We start from the raw sequence: 19,215 nt of genomic DNA, 5'->3' as shown, positions 1-19,215 counted from the left end.
TGAGCGATTGCAGTGAGAGATTGAAGCGTCGGTGCGGGATATTTCGCGATGTTGTCGCAGCAAGACGGCGGTTGCGCTTCTTCGGTCCCGGGCGGACGTGGACGCGCCACTTGCCACCGGCGATTGAGTCACAGCACGGCAGATTGGCACTACGTAATCTCGAGATGCGGCATCGCGTTCGTTATGGGGACGCGTCTTTCGCTGATGTTGATGCCTAAGCAGTGGGCAGGTTGCGCGATTGATGGTGCGCGTTTTACATGCAAGGTACGATGAGAACATTCACGATGGAGGCACAAGATATAAAGTGATGCAGTTATTATAGTTCGTTAACCCGTGAGGCCGTGAACCTCGTTTGCATTTATGCAGTGCTTTTTCCCTGACGCACTGGTAATATACATTCCGAACCATAAAGGGGAATAAAAACTCTCATTTGTAACGCCTGATTATCCCTTGACCCCAGAAACACTCGTGTGAAAAGCAAAAGTCATGTCTGCAACGTTCCTCCCAAAGTCATCCAACTTAGTTGCGCTCACCACGGAGGCGGCGGGCGAGCTGGATGTCCTTGCTCTGGATGGTGACACGCTTGGCGTGGATGGCGCACAGGTTGGTGTCCTCGAAGAGGGAGACGAGGTAAGACTCGACGGACTCCTGGAGGGCGCCAATGGCGGAGGACTGGAAGCGGAGATCGCTCTTGAAGTCCTGAGCGATTTCACGGACCTGTTTGATTGAAGTGTTAGAGACGCGATGACATTAATGATTGTGTTGATGGAATCATGTGCTTACCAGACGCTGGAAGGGGAGCTTGCGGATCAGCAGCTCAGTGCTCTTCTGGTAGCGACGAATCTCACGGAGAGCGACGGTACCAGGCTTATAACGGTGAGGCTTCTTGACACCTCCGGTGGAGGGAGCGCTCTTGCGGGCAGCCTTGGAAGCGAGCTGCTTGCGGGGAGCCTTGCCACCAGTGGACTTACGGGCGGTCTGCTTGGTGCGGGCCATGATGAGTTGTGATGTTGTGACTGTGAAGATGCTTGAAAAAGACTTTGTGGGGCTGAGAGAAGATGGCAGTGTAGAAGGGAAAACTCCGAGAAGCGGGCGGGGGAAGATGCTTTAATAGTTGAGCCTAGCGCACGCCTGAGGTGGCGGCTGATCTGGGTTGCACGCTTGGACCGTGCGCAGCGCGCGTCAGTAAGAAAAAAAAAAATAGGGAACCCGTTAGCCGTTAAAGCCAAAGGGGGGCAGGAAATAGCAGTGCAGTGCAGAGTGAGAAAAAAAAAAGGGAGCCTGTTAGCGCTTCTTTTTCCTTCCCCCCCTTCTTTTTTTCTGTGGAACGTCAGGGCCCCCCACCTGCAGCGCCGAAACGGGCGAATCCAGGTTGGCTGATGCGGAACCGGAAGCTGCGAGGAGGGCCGCAAAAAAAAAAGGGCGAGCGCGTTCCTTTTTTCTGATTGGCTGGAGGGGGGAATGTTTTTTACGATCGCAGCCTAGATTCGATTTGCGAGGTACCGAGTGCATGTAACTGCGTGGGAGGCATCTCTCAGCTTGCTTACCCTGGATGCAAGATGCACGATCTAGTGATGGAGCTGTAGATGGGTGAAATATGGGTAGATTGCAATTTACGTGTGGTAGATGGATTATTTGGTGATGTGTTTTTTATTTTGTATGTGTTGCACTATGAATTTTGATGTTGTTTTGTTGGTTGAGTCTGAATATTGAAATGATGCTTGAAAGCTGTAGTTGGATTATACGGCACCACTGTTTAGTCTTTGGTGTAGATTCGGCAACAACCCCCAACATGCAAACTCAAGATGACGCAAAACATGCCAGTGGATAAACTGAAACTACGCCTCAAAGACTACTATGGTGACATGTGAAGGCAAACAATGGATAGGACTAAAAATAAACGTAAACGGTGTTGAGGGCAGATGGACCCATGCAGCCAGCATCATGGGGATGGAGTAGTTGGGATGGAGCAATTCAATATGAACCCATGGTCTACTTGTGATTGCAATACTATCACCACAGAATTCAAAGTACTCATGCTCCAGATGCTAATACTACGGGTGCTTGGACATCCTCGTGATTCGATAGACGAAGCAACACAGTCACCAAGCCCAATCAACACCAATGCTACTCCATAGTCTCCTCCTCTTTGTGTCAAACAGATCAGATGCAACAAAGGTAGCTTCCTCGTATGGGCACCAGACAAAACGAGCTTAGACTTACCCATTAAAAAATAAAATAAAATAAACCAAAACCAGCCCATCCAAGGCATCCAAAGCTCGTGATTGGGACGTGTCTTTTTTTTGTTTACCTTTTTTCCCAGCCCGCCCCACACATCCTTTCCCGCGCCAGCAGTACGTACCGTGTTTTATTTTTTTTTTTTGCAGCATCGCCCTTTTTTTCTCCTTTGAATCACTTACCCAAAAAAGGCCCACCACAGCACCAAGGCCCCCGTTTTTTTCCCTCTCCATAATCGATCAGTGATCTGGGCCGCTGCTACTTAAACTGGCGTGTTGCCACACTTTGCCTTTTCCCCTCCCCTCTTTTATGTACGACTTACTGTTTACCATCTGCATCTCTTTTTGATATCTCAAAACTCCCAAAACAACCCACATCAATCATCATGACTGGACGTAAGTAACTTCTATTTTTACTTGCCTCATCCATGCTTGGCTACGTTGGTCCATCGCCGTCGCTGTCTCCAGCTTTCAGCTGCTGTCGCCTTAAGCCTTACGGCTTGCATGGCGCCTTAGCTTTGAAGCTTCAGCCTCGGCCTTGACGCGTCTGCCAGCTACCAACCATCGCCACTTCAAGATCATCTTGACTAACAATCTACAATGCAGGCGGCAAAGGTGGCAAGGGCCTCGGCAAGGGTGGTGCCAAGCGTCACCGCAAGATTCTTCGTGACAACATCCAGGGCATTACCAAGCCCGCTATCCGACGTCTCGCTCGTCGTGGTGGTGTCAAGCGTATCTCTGCCAGTAAGTTTCCACTCATCGACATGATACTTCTTTGGGTTGATGCAAGTGTCTAACATTGTCTTCCTTCACAGTGATCTACGAGGAGACCCGTGGTGTCCTCAAGTCCTTCCTCGAGGGTGTCATCCGTGATGCCGTCACATACACTGAGCACGCCAAGCGCAAGACCGTCACATCACTAGACGTTGTCTACGCCCTGAAACGACAGGGCCGCACCCTGTACGGTTTCGGTGGTTAAGCGATCTGCCACTAGGTCGGGTCGACATAATGTGTTATTCGCGTGTTTGTTACGATTGGGCTTTTCACTATGGGCGCGGGTCATTGCTTTTTGAGATTTTGTACTGTACAACGTACTGGGAAATGGGTGACTTCCGAAAGGGGGTAATTGAGACTTCAGTGGTGACCTTGAAATAAAGCATCACATATACTCTACAAGTAAAATCTTTCTGCCTGACTGTGAACAATACTCTGCCTTGCCTACTTAAACCTGTGATATCCGTGAACGCGTACGACTCAACCCCGCTGGCCACGTATTTGAAGGGGAGATGGAGATGTGAAAAGCTATGTTGTTCCCGTGACGCGTGACGCGTCGTTGCTGTCTGAATGTCAAAATCGCCACGCCGAATATGGAGCTTCCCCGTGCCTGTATCGATAGAGGAGGAGAGCTTGTCTCCACATGTCCGAGTAGTAGTCTGGACGAACTCCAGATGTCAAGACTCAGCCTGTAACTAGCCGCGTTATATGAGTTGCTATACTACGTGTATAGGTACTTGCTCTGTAAGTACACGTCCTTTAAGGCAATAAGACGTTCGGGACTCATGCAAGTATACGGATATTGGAAATAGTATTGGCTGTCGGCCGCTGCGAGGGCCTGATACAAAAACCCAATACGAAGTTTATATATGATAGCCCAATATGCAAGATCCAATATCCGATGCTACGGCTCACGGCGCATCCAATTTTGTGACTCATCAATATCCATCTCCTCAGCCCAAATGCCCAGCACCCTCTTGTAAAAAAAGGAAAAAAGTCACAGTGGATTTATTGGGCTTGAATCACCCAAAATTGATCACGTAAAAACAGAGAGTGGTTCGAGGTGTCATGTGGTTGGCCGCTTATGCGCTTCGCCGGGGGACCTAAGGCTCTCAAGGCTGTCTTTCTATCGCAACTCACAATCCTATCACGAGCTCGAAAAAAAAAAATGGTAGTGGTAAAAATCTTACCCGATGATATGCGATTGGGTTCTGATGCCTCTGCCCCTACTTTACGAGTACCTTACCCAAGGAAGAAAAAAAGAAAAGGGGGAGGAAGGAAAAAAAACCGAATAGGCTGCCAGCTTTGCTGTCCAATGGAGATACTGGTCCGGGGTTTGGCAGTGACACAGCATCAAAGTTGGTTTGGTTTGGTTTGGTTTGGTTTGGCATTTACTAGCCAGACACCCTCCCATCTGAAATTTTCAGGATGCATCTGCTGCATCTTTTTTTTGATTGCATCCCTGCATAGCGGAATAGTAGAAGGGGGCAGGAGAAAAAAAAAAAAAAAAGAGCCAACGCATGTCGGTCGGTTAAAATAGAAAGTCAAACAGCACAACACAGCTGGATGGAGCCCGTAAAACAGGAGAACCACACCAAAGACCCAGACCAAAGCAAGAGAAAAAAAAAAGGGCAGCACAGACGCACGTACGCATGCATGCACAAGAGACAAGACGGCACGTCGCAGCTCTACAGGGGGGGAAGGGAAAAAAAAAAAAAAAGCTATGCGCTGCAACATGTCCCAACGCGGGCCCGCCGATGCCAAAAACTCACTGAGACAACCTAAACTGAGAATTTTTCGGGCTGTTGCTTTCAGAGACATAGGCGAAGCCTAAAAAAAGAGTAAGAGAGCCCTACTACGGAGAACGGGCTGCCAAGAGAGAAAAACTTCCACGTGGGCAGGGGGGGATTTTGGGTAAGGCCTAGACCGGATCTGCATCGGCGGGTAAAGGCGATCCGAAGGGGGGTGGAGCCACCACATGTTGGGACGAGGAGCCACATAATCTAGACCGGAGGCCCGGAGAAGAGGCTCCACGAAATACTGCCGGGTGGTATTGCATGTTGCATGTTGCATTTTGCTGGTTTCTTTTCCCGGGTTCGGGACGAGAACGAAAAAGAAAAAAGTTGCGCCAGACGGGACGAAGGACGAGACGAGACAAGGGGCGGCTGGGCTTGGGCTTGGGCATGGACTTTGGGCTGAAGGTTGACATACCGAGTTGCTCAAACTGCGACATCGGTACTGTATCAGGCTGCCATGTATCTATCCTCGTACAAGGCAAATGTACACGCGGCTGATCTGAGATTACGGGGGGAAGAAAGACTCGGTGGCCAATATGGTTCGCACACCCAGCGTTTGCTCCCCTATGTCGTTTGTATGGCGGGCATGCTCATGCTTGGGCTGAGGTGATGCGCGTCTGATTCCGGCTAGCATGCCGAACCTTAGCGAGTTGATAGTATCGCCATTATATTGGATGTTGGATCGATATTGTCCCGTTGTATTGGGCCAAGGTGCATTGTTCTATTGGCGGGCTAGCAGCTGATCACGAGACTTTCTTGCCAGATGACTTGAGAACCAACAGACACAACAATAGCGAGAGGGGGAATTCATTCAGCTGGTCAATATTTCACTATAGAGAGAGGGGTTGATTTCAATTCAATTCAATTACAGGAGGGGTATTCGTGGGACCACCTCGGCAGAGAGCAAGGGAAGCCCGCAACTCAACTCAAACCCCGAAGCCTATCCGCCCTCTTATCCAGGGCGGCGAATTCTGACGTTGCTGATCCGATATCCGTCGCGCGGCACGGCAGTCAGGCACGGGATGCGGCAAGATTTGGCAATTCTTGTGTTGCTGTTGCAGCCTTATTCACCTATAATGGAATCTCGCGGATCAAAAGGGAAGTGTGGGAAGTTCGCGCGGTACTTGGTGCGAGTTGGAGCGAAAGCGAGGGAGCCGCGGAAAGGCTTCGGGGCCGCGATTCCGGGGCAAGCGGCCAGATACCGACCTGGGTCCGAGTTCGCCGGGTCGTAGATCACGAGGCTGGTCCTTAGACTCAAATCCCAAGGGTTTGGTTATGGTGTGGCTCTAGATCTCTCTTGTCACTTCAGTACTAGGTAGTGCCGTGCCGCCTGTGGGCAGAGAGACTGGACGGACGTGGAACTCCTCTGCCGCCGGCGCATCGCATCTCATCTCAGCCGCGCAAGGTTTCAGTCCAAGTTTCCCCGGTCGAGAGAGCCTCGGCCCAACAAGAAGCGTCGGACAAAGCCATTCAGCCTCAAAAGGACTGGGAGATGTCAAAGTGTCGATCAGGCCGAGACGAATCTTAATTTTTTCTCAGTCTTTCTCAGCTCCCTGGCTCTAGTGCCGGCAGACGATGCATGCAAGAGCCCAGATCGCGGGAAGTGTGTGTGGCTGAGCTGTGCCAGAATCTGGCCGCCCATTGGCCGCTGGCAGCCGGCGGTCTCCGAACCAAAGGCCAAGGTCGGCCATCCCGACTCCCTCCAAAATCAGCTGCGTCTCGAACAAACCAGCTCGCAAACATTCTCTCTTCTCGCGTGCCGACATGCAGGAGAAGTTGAAAATTTTTTCATTTCTCCTTTTCCCCTCGGGACTGCCATCTGCAGCACACAGCATGCACACAGCACACCTCCATACCCTAAATCTCTTGCTTGTTTGGTCTCTGCCTGCATTGGCGGTTTCGCTTGGGGATCGCGCCCGAAAGCGCTTGGGATCGGGTGTACTCGCAGTTACAGCGTAAGTTACAGCGCTGCACTTGCACTGCATGTCACGCAACCAAAGTGTGCCCATATCACCCGATTACACATCCGGTCAATGGGATGAGGTAACAGGTGCACATCTTGCCATTTTTCAAAGTGGGCAAGTAAACTTTGGCGAGACATGACAGATGATGAGAAAAAAAAAAAAAAAGGTCGATATTGGTGCTTAGATCAAATCATCGAAAGCAAAAAAGGTTTGCTTGCAGACACCCCCAATTAGTAATTCCCGTGCGGAACTGTCTTTTTCCTTCTTTTCGGCGTTTGGCATCAAAATCCCTTGGTCAGCGAACCCCGAGCCCGTGCGCTTGGGAAAAGTATGGGGGATTGACTTTTCGAGGGAGGGTCATGTGACCTTAGTACGTACTGCAAGTTTTAGTAACAGGTTGCAAGTTTTTTTTTAGAAATTTCCAACGCCAATGTTGGCTGTGGTACGTACCCGCCTCGTATGTAATGTGTACTCGTACCTGTATGCACTGCGCCGGAAGGGGCAAGCCCAAGAACAAGAAAAATCTTGAATGTCTTGCTTGCTTGCGCTGCCAGACTGTGGCTGAGACCAATGAGAATATGTGCTGTACATACAGAGCGGACCGGCATGCGCTGGGCAAGGATCTTGTTCGATCGCACTCAAACTTGATACGCCAGCCTATACGTCACTTTCAGTTGTTGCAACTGTTTTTTCCGCTTGTGGTTCCCGCGCTCGCTGAGCTAACACAATGCCATGTCCGTTAGTCAATCTTTGTCGGCGAAACGTTTCATGGGCTACTATAGCCATTAACACCGAAAGGAGAAATATTCTGTGAAAAAAAGGTTTGCTAAGTCCAATCGAGGAGGGCTGTGGAAAGCCATTGACGGGAAAATTCTAGAAGTCTCTGCCCGCTACGGCGATGTGGCTGCCCGTCTGTCCAGTTCGGTGACAGCCATACAGTCAGACACTTGGCTGGTGTTGGACCCTTGGCCGAAGCCACAGGCACAAGCCACACGTATGTGGCATGTCTCTTCTCCGCGGCTGTGCCTGGGGGTGTGAAGTGGAAGTTGCACGGATTCCGAACGTGGCCGCGAAAGGCGATGCGATGCGAAACTACTGCAATTATACGATAGCGATGCCGATGCGAGCTGATAGTTGAGATTTTAATGCTGACAAGTGACTGACTAGGTAGGGGGGACGCAATCCGTTGGTTCGTATGCGGCATACGCAGGCAGAGGACGTGCAAGAGGAACTGCCTAGCATACTAGCATAATACCATACCAGAACCAACCGCCGTGTAATGACATGACAAATGACCGATGAGTTGGGAGTTAGTCATACGCGCACCACGCAGCCATGACCAGGTTCCTGACTTGCCTTGCGAAGCCGCGGAGTCCATTGCCCTATCAAGCGCCGGTCTCTGCATCTGCTCAACCAAGCATGACACGCTGCTGAGTCGGCATCTCTGCTAGTGACCTTGAAGTATGCCAAATACCTGGCGGCGGTACGGAGAATGCAAGCGTCAATTACCCGTGTATACGAATTTGTACCAGTGACCTCAGCCCCAGGTAGTGGCGGTGCGTGTGTAATCCGCGGGCCCTGCGACACTTGAGACCACTTGAGACAATTTTGCCAGCGAATGGATTACCAAACCAGCGCAGCGCTACCTGCCGCGCATGTACCTGCTCCCTTAGCCGCGGCTCCCCGGATGTGTCTGTCGGCAGATTCTCGCAGGGCCTGGCTGACTCTAGGTAGGTACGTACTCGTATGTACTAGCAGCTGCGCTCGCAAGGCCGAAGATGCCCTTTTTTTCGCCGGTGGGGCCCGCATCGCATCGATTGTCCACGCCCCTCCCCTCGCTTTCACACACCCTCCCTCCATCAGCATGTCACCCCTCCCTCCACCTCCGAGTGTCTGCGTCGACTCTTGACGAAACCGGTCGACCCGGTGGAGGGCCCTTGGACGATATAAAGAGAAAGCATTTCGCCACATCGCCGTCAGATCGAACTTGCAAATACGCCCCCATACAATCTCCAACTCAACTCAACCATGCTATCTGTGGACCACAACTCATCACAACAACAACAATATCAGCGCTTTCAACAACAGCAACAGCAACAGCACCAGTATAACAACATCACCAACAACAACCTCAACCATCATCAGACAAAGCTGGACGACTTCACCTTTGGCAACTCGACCGACTTTGACTTCTCGACCTCGACCTTCCCCTCAACCGAGCTCTCTGCGTCCAATCTCGAGTATCTCAACGCCGCAATCGCCTCTGCGTTTTCGTCTGACTCGATGCGGCCCGAATCCTGGGACGCCGCCGCTCGCTTCTCAACTCCCAAGTTTGGTCGTCTCCCCCATCAACGAGAATCCTCTCTGTCTTCCCTGGGATCTACGGGGCCGGCGTCGCCCTTCAACTCGCACATCGCGAACCCCCACATCGCCGTCACTGACGCCAATGGTGACGGCTTCATGGACATGCACTCGCACGACATGACTATGAGCTCAGGCCCCTACTACCAGTTGGCCGCCAAGACGATGCCTCCCTACTCAAACTTCCATCATCTCGACAACGCCTCTGTCAGCGAGATGGCATATCCAGTCTCCATCCCGACCAACAGCCACCACAAGCTGCGACAGGATCGCAACCTCCTCCCCGCCCCCGAGTTTGCAAATGGCTTGACCCGATCACATCCTGCCTCCGTGGCAAGCTCAATAGCAGGCGACTCGCCAGCTACTCCAGTCACAGGAGAGGTTGATCTCTCTGACAGAAGAAGGCAAGGTAGGCGCCGACCTCTCAACACCAACAACCAGCCGATTGACGACCAAGACTCATCATTCTGGTACGCAGGTCATGGCAACGGAACTGTCCCCAAACTCGACCGCACGATGACAGACGTCTACGGCGATGAGCTGTACAACCCAAACTTCACCATCACCTCATCGCCACAGCAGAGCCAAGTGACTGCTGCGCCTAGTGACGTCTTCAACCAGCGCATCAGTGCCGCGAATAGCCAGCACCTCAGCACAATTAGGCATTCGCCTACGTCAAGCATTTCTCGAGACATTTCTCCCTTCCGCCATGGGTCTCCACTTGCTCCTTCGCCACTTCACGACTGGGCTTCCTCCCATGGTGCCGTGGCCATGAATTCACAGCCGCGCATGCCGGGCCAGGACCGCAATGGCCAGCACGATGCCCACTTCTTCCAGCAGCAGATGACCAAGACGACACAGCCCGGAACGCCCCAGACCATTTCTCCCAAGGATGCCGTCCTTGAGTTTAACGAGTCTGGAGAGGATTCCAACATGCCCCTGTTCTCGCACACGCCAATCAACTTTGGCATGGACCACATGGGCAGGATACTGCCCGAGGGAAGCGTCAATGGCCACGCATCAGCGGCACCCAACTACGGCCAGGGGGATCATGCAGGTCACATGCACAACTTGCCTCAGGTACCTCAGCGATACCCGTTTATCGCCTATCCGCCACACAGCCAAGACGCATCAGCATCTCAATTGAGCTCTGCAGAGTCTAATTCTACTGGGTCTGCGGCTTACAACACTCCAGCTCCCCAGAGCCGCCCTGCCGGCGCCAATGCTGATGGAGGCACTTATACCTGCACATATCACGGCTGCACACTACGCTTTGAGACGCCCAACTTGCTACAGAAGCACAAGCGTGAAGGCCACAGACAGTCGCACGGACTTGCCGGTGCTACCCGGCCACACCACGATCACATGGGGATGACCTCGAGCCTGCTCAACAGCCAGGCCGGACCCCATCGCTGTGACCGCATCAACCCAAGCACTGGCAAGCCGTGCAATACCATCTTCTCGCGGCCCTACGACTTGACCCGTCACGAGGATACCATTCACAACGCCAAGAAGCAAAAGGTGCACTGCAACCTGTGTACCGAGGAGAAGACATTCAGCCGCGCTGATGCGCTTACGAGACACTACCGAGTTTGTCACCCTGATGTTGAGCTCCCCGGCAAGCACCGACGACGCGGTGGAGCTTAATCTGACGGGGAAACGAGACATGCAACGGGAAGTTTGTTTCATTGCAGCCAACCCAAAAAAAACCGATTACAGTGGCATTTTTGGCTGTATGACGTTTTGCATGGGCGCGAGAGGGGGAAAACAGCATCAGCCAACGTCAATCAACGTCAACGACAGCGATGGCGCACAGTTGGAGGGCACGCAAATCGAAGATGGTCGATCCTGGCGCTCTCCAAGCTTTCTCTGCGGGGAAAGGTGCGCTTCGTTGGAGACTTCAGGCTGGACAGCAGAGCCAATGAGAAGGCTCCAGTATCTTCTTTGGCGTTCTTCTCCCTAGCTGTCCGGTCCCAGCGGTCGCCGAGTGGGTCTCAGGGTCCTGCTGCAGCTGCAGGGTCTTGGTTGGTGAGCAAGCGGCGCTGACGTCACGCTACCTCATACCACCTCCACCGCTGACATCACCCACGTCTGCTCGTGCCCTGATTTCATCTCGGCCTCGATGGCCCTGCTTGCTGCAATGGCTGGGGAATGACCGCAATGACGACAGCTCTGGCTGATGTTGTGCGTTGAATGATGCTACGAAGCAGATGGAAGCACCTCGCGATCATCCTCGCAGAGCTCATCGCGCCAATCCGCTTCCGGCTTCAAACTTGGTATTCAACCAAGTCTATTCTCACACCCTCCCTGGCGATTGACTGTTTCTGCTTCAACGATGCTACGCGATCATGATGTACTGTACACCACAATTGCTTCTATTTTCTGCGCTTGCTTTTGTGCCAGCTTTTTTTTCTTTCTGATTCCCTTTGTTCACTTTTGTCTTTGATGATCGCGGTTGTGCATCCTTGGCTTTCATCATCATTGTACTACTTCCGGTTTCTTACTTCATTTTTTGTTGCACATTGGGAAAGCGGGGCCGCATATGGGAAGGCGGCAAAGGATATTCGGATTTCATTATTGTTTTAGACCACTCAGCAACTCTGCTTTGCAAGCATAATCGATTCGATTCACTTCTTTTTCCTTTGTTGGGGAAAGTGTATTATCACAAGATCAACGGTTCGCCAGACTGGATTCTCATTACGGACCAATGCATTCGAATGTTTTATTAAAAAAACAAAGAAATGGGATTGACATTCATGAGGGCGAAGGCGCATATGCAGGGCTAAACATTGAGTGGGTTACTCTCTGAAGGGAAGCAGATGTTTTTTCTTTTTTTTTCTCTAATCTTTATTTCCTTTGTTGCTTCTTTTCCCTTTCTTACATGTGGACCACTTTGGTTGGAATATAGACAAAAAGAAATCATGTATACTAGTCTTACCATTTCATCATGGCAATAAATTGAAAGCCCCATGAAGTCATTTTACTTCCATCTACAGTGAACCATGAAATACCCCGGATTTGATGCACGTGCCATTTTATGCAGAAATCAGTAGTTTGCTATTTCTCATCGTACGAGTATTTCTTAGTGCAGGGTATACGAGAGTACCTGGACGCGGAACACGTTGCGAGGCTGGCGGCGCTAAAAGGGCGTTTTTTTCTCCACTGGCTTTGTTAGTACGTAGCCCTACCCGTTAAGGCGGCGCATGAACTGATCACGTGCCCCATGTAAAGTCGTTAGTCAGGTCTTTGAGGCGTGGCTTTGGCATGTGACTTGCGGTGCGGTGGATTGAAAGGAGGCCTACGAGTATACGAGTATACGAGTACGAGATGACTCGACTCTTTGGGGGGGTGTTTGTTTAGTGTTTTGTTTGGTGATTGAAAGAGTCATGTATTTAATTTAAATTAATTTGCGTTTTTGCTTTTTTGTGAGTGAATGAATGAATCATTTTGGATGATTGGGTGTGGTTTGTACGGAGGTAGGTTTGGGGGGGTTCTTTTGTCTTTTGACTAGCGGGGTTGGTGAGTCAGGTACGGATCCCGAAGGAGAGGGCGGTTAATGTCTGAAAGGGCTGGGGAAGGGATTGGTTGAGATGGAATTGTTTTTGTAGTGGGAATAGGACAAAGGGAAGGCAGATGTTGTGCTGATGTGTCGGATTACGTGGATTTGTGATGCGGCGTTCAGATTCAGATGCTTTGTTGAGATTGTATGTATATGGGTATCTTGGCGGGTTTGGATGCGGATGGAGGTTAAGCCGGGTTTGGCAGCCAAGGCTCAGATGATGTTGCCTAAGAGGTTTGTGGAAGATGGAATAAAGGTTTATGCTTGAAAGGTAAATGCAGTTGACTGAATTAAGTCGTTGTCATGGAACGCATCCAATTGTTCATAAGCTGTGTTGGCTCCTGCATGTACTACTACCTTATAGTACCAGGTAGGAGGCATGGTAGTGAACTTGTGGCTCCTTGAGTATCTGCTTTCTTCTAGTATCGCTATTTTCTTCGAATGTCTGCCACTGTAGCCATGTTTATTTGGAATTTGGTAAATTTTACTAGATTTGATCGTGAGAACCGATTGCTGGACAGTGAACTTGAATGCTGAATACCTGTAGCCACTTCATAACTTCCGTAGATGTGGAACTAATGTAGTTGGAGTAAAGGGGATAGCGCACTACATGTAATAATTCAACGAGACTTTTAATCCTTTGCAACTCAGGTTTGACCATTTTTTATATCACAGTAGCCATCATTCTATTCACAGCCATTACAGTGCAATCATCCAATACCGTATCTGGCGCAAACATTCCACCGGCACCAGCAAAAGCTCTACAACCACCGCCCGCCTGCACAACTGCGCACACTGCTCCCGAGTCACCAGCCTGCCTTCTCTCACGCCAACTTCCTTCAGAATTTTGGCGACGGAGTCCTCCAGTCCCCGAGCGCGTTGGGAGATGGCTCTACCTTTCTCGGTTGCAGCCCTGAATTCAGGTGTGCCCATCTGTACCGCCTGCGAGATGAGGGCTTGCTCAATCGTCGAGTAGGCGCTCACATGTACCAAGGTTGAGTGCTCCGTGCTCGACGAACTCGTTGACCACTCCTCGTGGTAGTCGCCGAGCCATGTTTCCACGTCGATATTCACCCTCTTTGTTTCTGATTCGCTGCGGGAACTCGCATCTGTGCTGAAGAGTACCGATGTGTCGCCTCCAATACGATAGCCACCGACGTAGAAGTCGCCGTATATGGCGCTGAAAGCATCAATGCCCTGGCCATACAACACGTCAAAGGCATCTGGTGAGAGCTCTGGCGGACGCATAAAAGCCACCGTGCCGGCGCGGTAGCTCGTGGTGACTGAGGCCTTGTTCGAGTCCCTGTTTTCCATGACGTCTTGGTCATAGTGGACGGAGACGCTGCCTTCGAGACAAGGCAGGTCAATACCGACACCCGCGCCAACGCTGAGATGGTCCGTCGAAGCGGACGAGCTCATCACCTCGGAGGACCTGAAGCTGCAGTTGCCATCATTTGCCGTAAACTCTATCGGTGCTGAGATGAGGGAATCCGTGTCCCACGCCGACTGCATGGAGAATGGGTTCTCGCCGTTGGCCGTGGCCGCTGACCGGAAGAACATGCCTAGGGGAAGGACGCGGGCCTGCCATGGGAGCCGGATCGGCGACCGTGTGAGTGCCTGCTGGACCACACGGGGGATGAGCGGGTCGAACTCATCGGGGTCGAGGGTATCAGCTGTCAGAGGGGCCGGTTTGCTAGCTTTGGCGATTCCAGAGATTGGCATGGTTGCTCATGGTGTTGGTTGGGAGGCAGGAGGGACTGACGAGGTCTTCAAACGTTGAGCGGCCCGGAGTTCAGAAAGTCCTGTACGTCTTCTGAAACTAATCTGATTGGAAATGTTGGAGCTTTCACGGCTCCAGTATCTTACAGACTACAGCGGCCCCCGCAGTCCATCCTCAGCCGCCGCTTCTAAGTTCTAGACTCGAAGGACAAGGATGTGAAGCCGGCTGAGAGCGCTTAACTGGCCACAGAGGAGGCAAATATCATGGCGTAGCAGCATTTTACAAAAGACTATAGCAACATCACTCTAAAACTGAGCCCACCTTTCTTCGGGACTGCCCCCAAGCGTCGGAATTACCCGAGTCTGCTGGTGTTGTGCCGGCGGTTGAGGTTACCTGTCACTTTTTGAAGCCATTCTCGGAAAGAAAAATGCTGGCTTGTGGGGAAGAGGGATTCAGCTCTCGCAGATGCGCCAACATCATTTGCTGATATTCAGCGATCAGCACTCGTATTATATCCTACCTGCATCGGGCTCACGTCCTGCAAGTGGTCTCTGAAAATGGCACTATCGAAAACTAGCCCGCTGCCTGGCATGATATCCCTGTCAAATATTGACAATAGTCGCAAGCTCCATCAAAGCTGTTAAAGTACGGGAACGGTAAAATGAACAGCTATGGAGGGTCTTGCCAGAGGTTTAGTTGAAAAACATTGGGCTCAATCTCTTGTTGGATTTCATCCAGTTTGAGATTTGAGAATCTGCTTCGTTTGCCTTTTGGTCGTGTGTGTTTGGTGTTGTGCAATCATGTCTCTGAATCTCGCGCCTTACAACAATGGCATGCGCCTTGGTAAGTTGCTCGCATACCATCCACAGTTTTCTTTACATAGACCACTGACAGGCATGGTGTAGGCCAAGGGTTAGTTCTGCAATTGGACTCTTAGAAGATGATGAATCTAACAGCAGCAGCTTCAATTCGTACACACAGCAAATCTGCATTGACGACGCTGTTGTAATTGATCCCGATCGCATCGACAATGCGGTTACCAATGATGGCTTTACCATGCGAGAGCTTCGGTACGGTATTGGTGCACGAGCTAATGCCGCCCGTGCTGCCGTTGAAGATCAGTCTGAAGACGACGATGAGGACGAGGACGGGATTCAACCTCAGCTTCAACTACCCGGAGCGGCTCCAACACCGGCTGCTTTGACAGGAACTGATGCCTCAGGTGGAACACCAGCCATGATAGGACCTGCGCCCCCAACAGCTCTTGACAGTATGGCCATTCAGCTAAATCAAGATGTAAAGACGATAGCCAAGCTTGTCGAGGACATTGCCAAGCTTGAGACCGCCATCGAGGAAGCGGTTGTCCCCGGCAGTGACGATACAAAACGAGATGCTCTGCTTCTCGAAAAGAAGCGGATGCGCCTTGCTCGCCTCAAAACAAATGGAACTGGCCTAAAGAGTAAGAATCCTCGTGGTGCTGCGCGAGAGTTGTCTACGCGTGGCCCGAGCCAGATCGTCACGTATAGTTCACGCTTTGTGAATAAAATTAGGTATTTGATCACTTCCTTTATCTAATTTTCTTTCTGTCTCGTATTGGTGTAACTAATTGTTACTAGTGAAATAACTGACGATATGAACATCTCCGGCTCTCTTTCGATTAAGTATGGTAGCATTGGTGGCTCCGGCAAAGGCTCTTTTATCGATACAGACAAGTTTAAGGAGAGTGACCTCAACTTTTTCATCTCCGTCAAGGTCATCAACCAGAGCATCAACATCAAGGATGCCCTCGTTTTCCAGGGCCTTCCCTCGGTGAACAAGGATAACTTTCGCTCAGTCTTTGGAGACTGCTTCATATCGGGTTTCTTAGAAGGCGGTGAATTTAACGCGCTTGTAAGCATGAAAGTCTTGAATAAGGACAAGCGCACGGCTGTCAAAGCCCAGTGAGTACCCCCTTCTTGTTAACACTTTGCTGTAGCGGCGCATGCTTAACATTGGAACAGAGCAGAAATCGCCTTAAGCGCTGGGGCTGCGGACATCAAAGCTCAGGCCAGTGTTGACATGAGCAAGTCCAACTTTTCGTCCCAGACGGAGACGACTGTTCAGGTTGGCTGGTCGGGTGGTGGCCACATCAAGCCAGGTAACATAAACCACCCTTGCCTTTTCTGCTCGGTATTCTGATTATATACAGTGGACCAGCTTTGGACGATCCAAACCTTGATGGAGACTGCTGCCAAGTTCCCCGACCTCGTCGCGAACTCCCCTCAGCGTACTTAGTGAGTCACCCCAGTAACGGTTACCAAACTACCCAAGGTTGTCTAACCATCTTCAGTGCTATCCTTACAAAGTATGAATCGCTCCGGAGTTACATGGCCCTGAAGCCCCCGGAGCTTAAGCCGATGTATTACGAAAATGCGGCCATCTACACCAACTCTCTGCTAGACGCTTACATGGACTACAAGAACGTACGTCTTTGGGTCGCTTCAAGGAATCTAGTTACACCTAGCTGATTTAAGCAGATATACCGCACCCTCGGAACTCAACTTTTTGACATCCAAGCCGGCACGAAGAAGTTTGGAGAATGGCCCCAAGACGTGATTAAATTCGCTGATTCCTCTACCCTTATCGAGACCACCGACGAGACCCCTTTCCCCGCGACCATTAAGGGGCTTGACCTCGCCCGCCGTGCTTGCCGCTTCCAGATGGTCAAGATTGTCAAGGAAATCGATGCAATCGAGGAACGTCCTGACTATGCCGCCGATGAAAAGCGCCCAGAGGCTATACAGAGCACCATCATCTTTCGCGAGCGACTTCCCACTGTCAAAGAAAAGGAAAAAGTACCATATCGTGAGATTTTCGGAACTAATGCCCCTTACCCTTCTTTGCTTGAGCGTGTCGACGGCGACGGCACGACTGACGATGAGGATGCCAAGGCAAAGAGCTATGCTGTAGACCAACCTGACGTTGGCGTGTTCCAAAAGCTGGCACCTATGGTTGGTTCTGCCCAGGGCACTCTCTTTTGCAACTTGGATTTCGTCAAACCTGATTTCAGCCTACGCACCATCTCTGTCGACGTCAACGACGGCGTGGTTATCGGCATTAGTGCTCGATATACCAACGGCCTTTTAGCTGCCGTGGGAACAGCCGGAGGTAACTACAGGGCTTCACTTATGGTGCACCATGAAGACGGCGAGAAGATTATTGCCTGCTCAATTGAGACGGGCCGCGTCCGGGGTCAAGACAATGCTCCGCTCCGCGTAACCGCTGTTCGGCTTTACACCAACCGTGGCCCGGACCTCTTGGGTAACTCGGAAGACTGGAAGCCTGCCGTGAACGGAGAGGGCATCCGTGATGGTATTCAATTCGAGAATCTCTCCATGAAGCACTTTGACCCTTTGCTCGTCAATGCTCAGATCAAAGGATTCTGGGGTTACGGCACCACAACACCTCAAATCAGCTCCAAGAGCGGCATCTTCCGTCTGGCCCCGATCTGGGGTAACAAAGTGGTTCGTTTTTTAACATCCCATCGTGTCCTCCGCGATTTTTTTTTTTACTGACATTGACGCTTTAGAGTACCGCTGCCGCTGTGGGCAACCCCATGGAGGATACAATCGACCCGTCTACAGTCACAACCGATGCAGAGGTTCAATACTTCAGTGGTTACAGGCATCTAGGCTGGCGAGGGACCGTAGCTGGTCGGTGTGGCACATTCCAGCACAATTTCTCCAAGCCGTTACCCATTGTCCCCACGGTCATCTACGGCTTCCTCGCCATTGATGTTACCAACGTCAACGGCCCTCGTGTTGCCCTTAGTCTCCCGTCTGTCTCAGAAACGGGATATACCTTGTCGGCCAAGTCCTTCTTGCACGGCACGCAAAATCTCGAGGCCAGCGCCATGGTCCTGCCAAACGGCAAGATTCCCTTCCAGCATGGTTATGTTGACGCAAGTGACAACCCTGGCGGCCGTGCGGCGAACCAGAACGCAACAATCTCAGTCACGTTTAGCAAGCGTTTCAAAGAACAGCCAAAGGTTCTTGTATGGTTCACAGAGATTTCGCAGCCACACACTCGCAAGTACCTGTGGACATATACCAGCAACGTCACGGCTGTCGGGATGACTGTGCATATTGACACATGGGACAACAATGAGTTTGAAGTGGCGCGTGTCGGGTGGTTGGCATGGCCGGCCGAGTTTGACGGCAAGTCAGTCAGGGCCGGGTACCAACAGTTCACCAAGGACCAGGCGGCGAAGGAGGAGCCTTGGTACAACGGCAGCTTTAGCAAAGAGCCAAAGGTGTTTATCGGTATCAACTACATTGACTTTCCGGGAGATCCAACTGTCCCGGGTCCTGTGCCGGTATTTGGAAAGCTCGAGTGGGCGACTAAGGACAAGGTGCGTTGGCATGGAGGAACGTGGGGTGATGCGAACATGACCGAGATGCGCTTTGCCTGGCTTGCGGTAGAGTAAGATGCATGTTTTTGCTTTCTTGCTATATTCAAATGTGCAGTATGTCCAGTTTAATACATGTAGTCTAATGGCGCTGACGACAAGCTCTATATTGTTCACAATGTGTATTATAATTTGTGTAGACAGACGTTATAACTGCGATGAAGCAGCTAATCAACTGCACCCGCTCATCTGTACCTGAATCAGTAGCCATCGGGAAGACAAACTGTTCAGAATCCTTCCAAGGCGAGTGACGTGCTGGACAGAGGCGTTTGCCATCCCAGCCCGGAAACTATTACATGCCTGTCCTGTCCGGGCCGACGCGAGAGCGCCACACCTACTTCCATGCGTGGGAGCGGG

The 19,215-nt window shown here is 51.3% G+C and overlaps 5 protein-coding genes across 5 annotated transcripts; 3 read left to right on the top strand and 2 right to left on the bottom strand.

Moving 5' to 3' along the window:
- Nucleotides 1-519: 519 nt before the first annotated feature.
- T069G_11015 (core histone h2A/H2B/H3/H4 domain-containing protein) lies at nt 520-996 on the bottom strand (the record flags this gene model as incomplete). The annotated part of the gene is made up of 2 exons (XM_056178225.1): nt 520-717; nt 784-996. 2 exons carry the CDS (start codon nt 994-996, stop codon nt 520-522), a joined length of 411 nt encoding a protein of 136 aa, XP_056024515.1.
- Nucleotides 997-2,623: 1,627 nt separating this feature from the next.
- On the top strand, nt 2,624-3,216 carry T069G_11014 (centromere kinetochore component CENP-T histone fold domain-containing protein; the record flags this gene model as incomplete). Its single annotated transcript, XM_056178224.1, has 3 exons — nt 2,624-2,633; nt 2,844-2,981; nt 3,053-3,216. 3 exons carry the CDS (start codon nt 2,624-2,626, stop codon nt 3,214-3,216), a joined length of 312 nt encoding a protein of 103 aa, XP_056024514.1.
- A 5,583-nt stretch (nt 3,217-8,799) lies between these two features.
- T069G_11013 (uncharacterized protein) lies at nt 8,800-10,779 on the top strand (the record flags this gene model as incomplete). Its single annotated transcript, XM_056178223.1, has 2 exons — nt 8,800-9,541; nt 9,611-10,779. 2 exons carry the CDS (start codon nt 8,800-8,802, stop codon nt 10,777-10,779), a joined length of 1,911 nt encoding a protein of 636 aa, XP_056024513.1.
- A 2,611-nt stretch (nt 10,780-13,390) lies between these two features.
- T069G_11012 (uncharacterized protein) lies at nt 13,391-14,413 on the bottom strand (the record flags this gene model as incomplete). Its single annotated transcript, XM_056178222.1, has 1 exon — nt 13,391-14,413. The coding sequence occupies one exon, from the start codon at nt 14,411-14,413 to the stop codon at nt 13,391-13,393; it is 1,023 nt and encodes a 340-aa protein (XP_056024512.1).
- Nucleotides 14,414-15,211: 798 nt separating this feature from the next.
- T069G_11011 (h-type lectin domain-containing protein) lies at nt 15,212-18,876 on the top strand (the record flags this gene model as incomplete). Its single annotated transcript, XM_056178221.1, has 9 exons — nt 15,212-15,254; nt 15,317-15,323; nt 15,368-15,961; nt 16,028-16,351; nt 16,412-16,548; nt 16,600-16,684; nt 16,741-16,873; nt 16,928-17,914; nt 17,980-18,876. 9 exons carry the CDS (start codon nt 15,212-15,214, stop codon nt 18,874-18,876), a joined length of 3,207 nt encoding a protein of 1,068 aa, XP_056024511.1.
- Nucleotides 18,877-19,215: the final 339 nt, after the last annotated feature.

This window comes from Trichoderma breve (genome assembly GCF_028502605.1).
Source record: "Trichoderma breve strain T069 chromosome 7 map unlocalized scaffold00007, whole genome shotgun sequence".
NCBI classification, from domain to species: domain Eukaryota; kingdom Fungi; phylum Ascomycota; class Sordariomycetes; order Hypocreales; family Hypocreaceae; genus Trichoderma; species Trichoderma breve.
The sequence above is the reverse complement of the archived record's forward strand: the minus strand, read 5'-3'. Positions and strand labels throughout refer to the sequence as shown.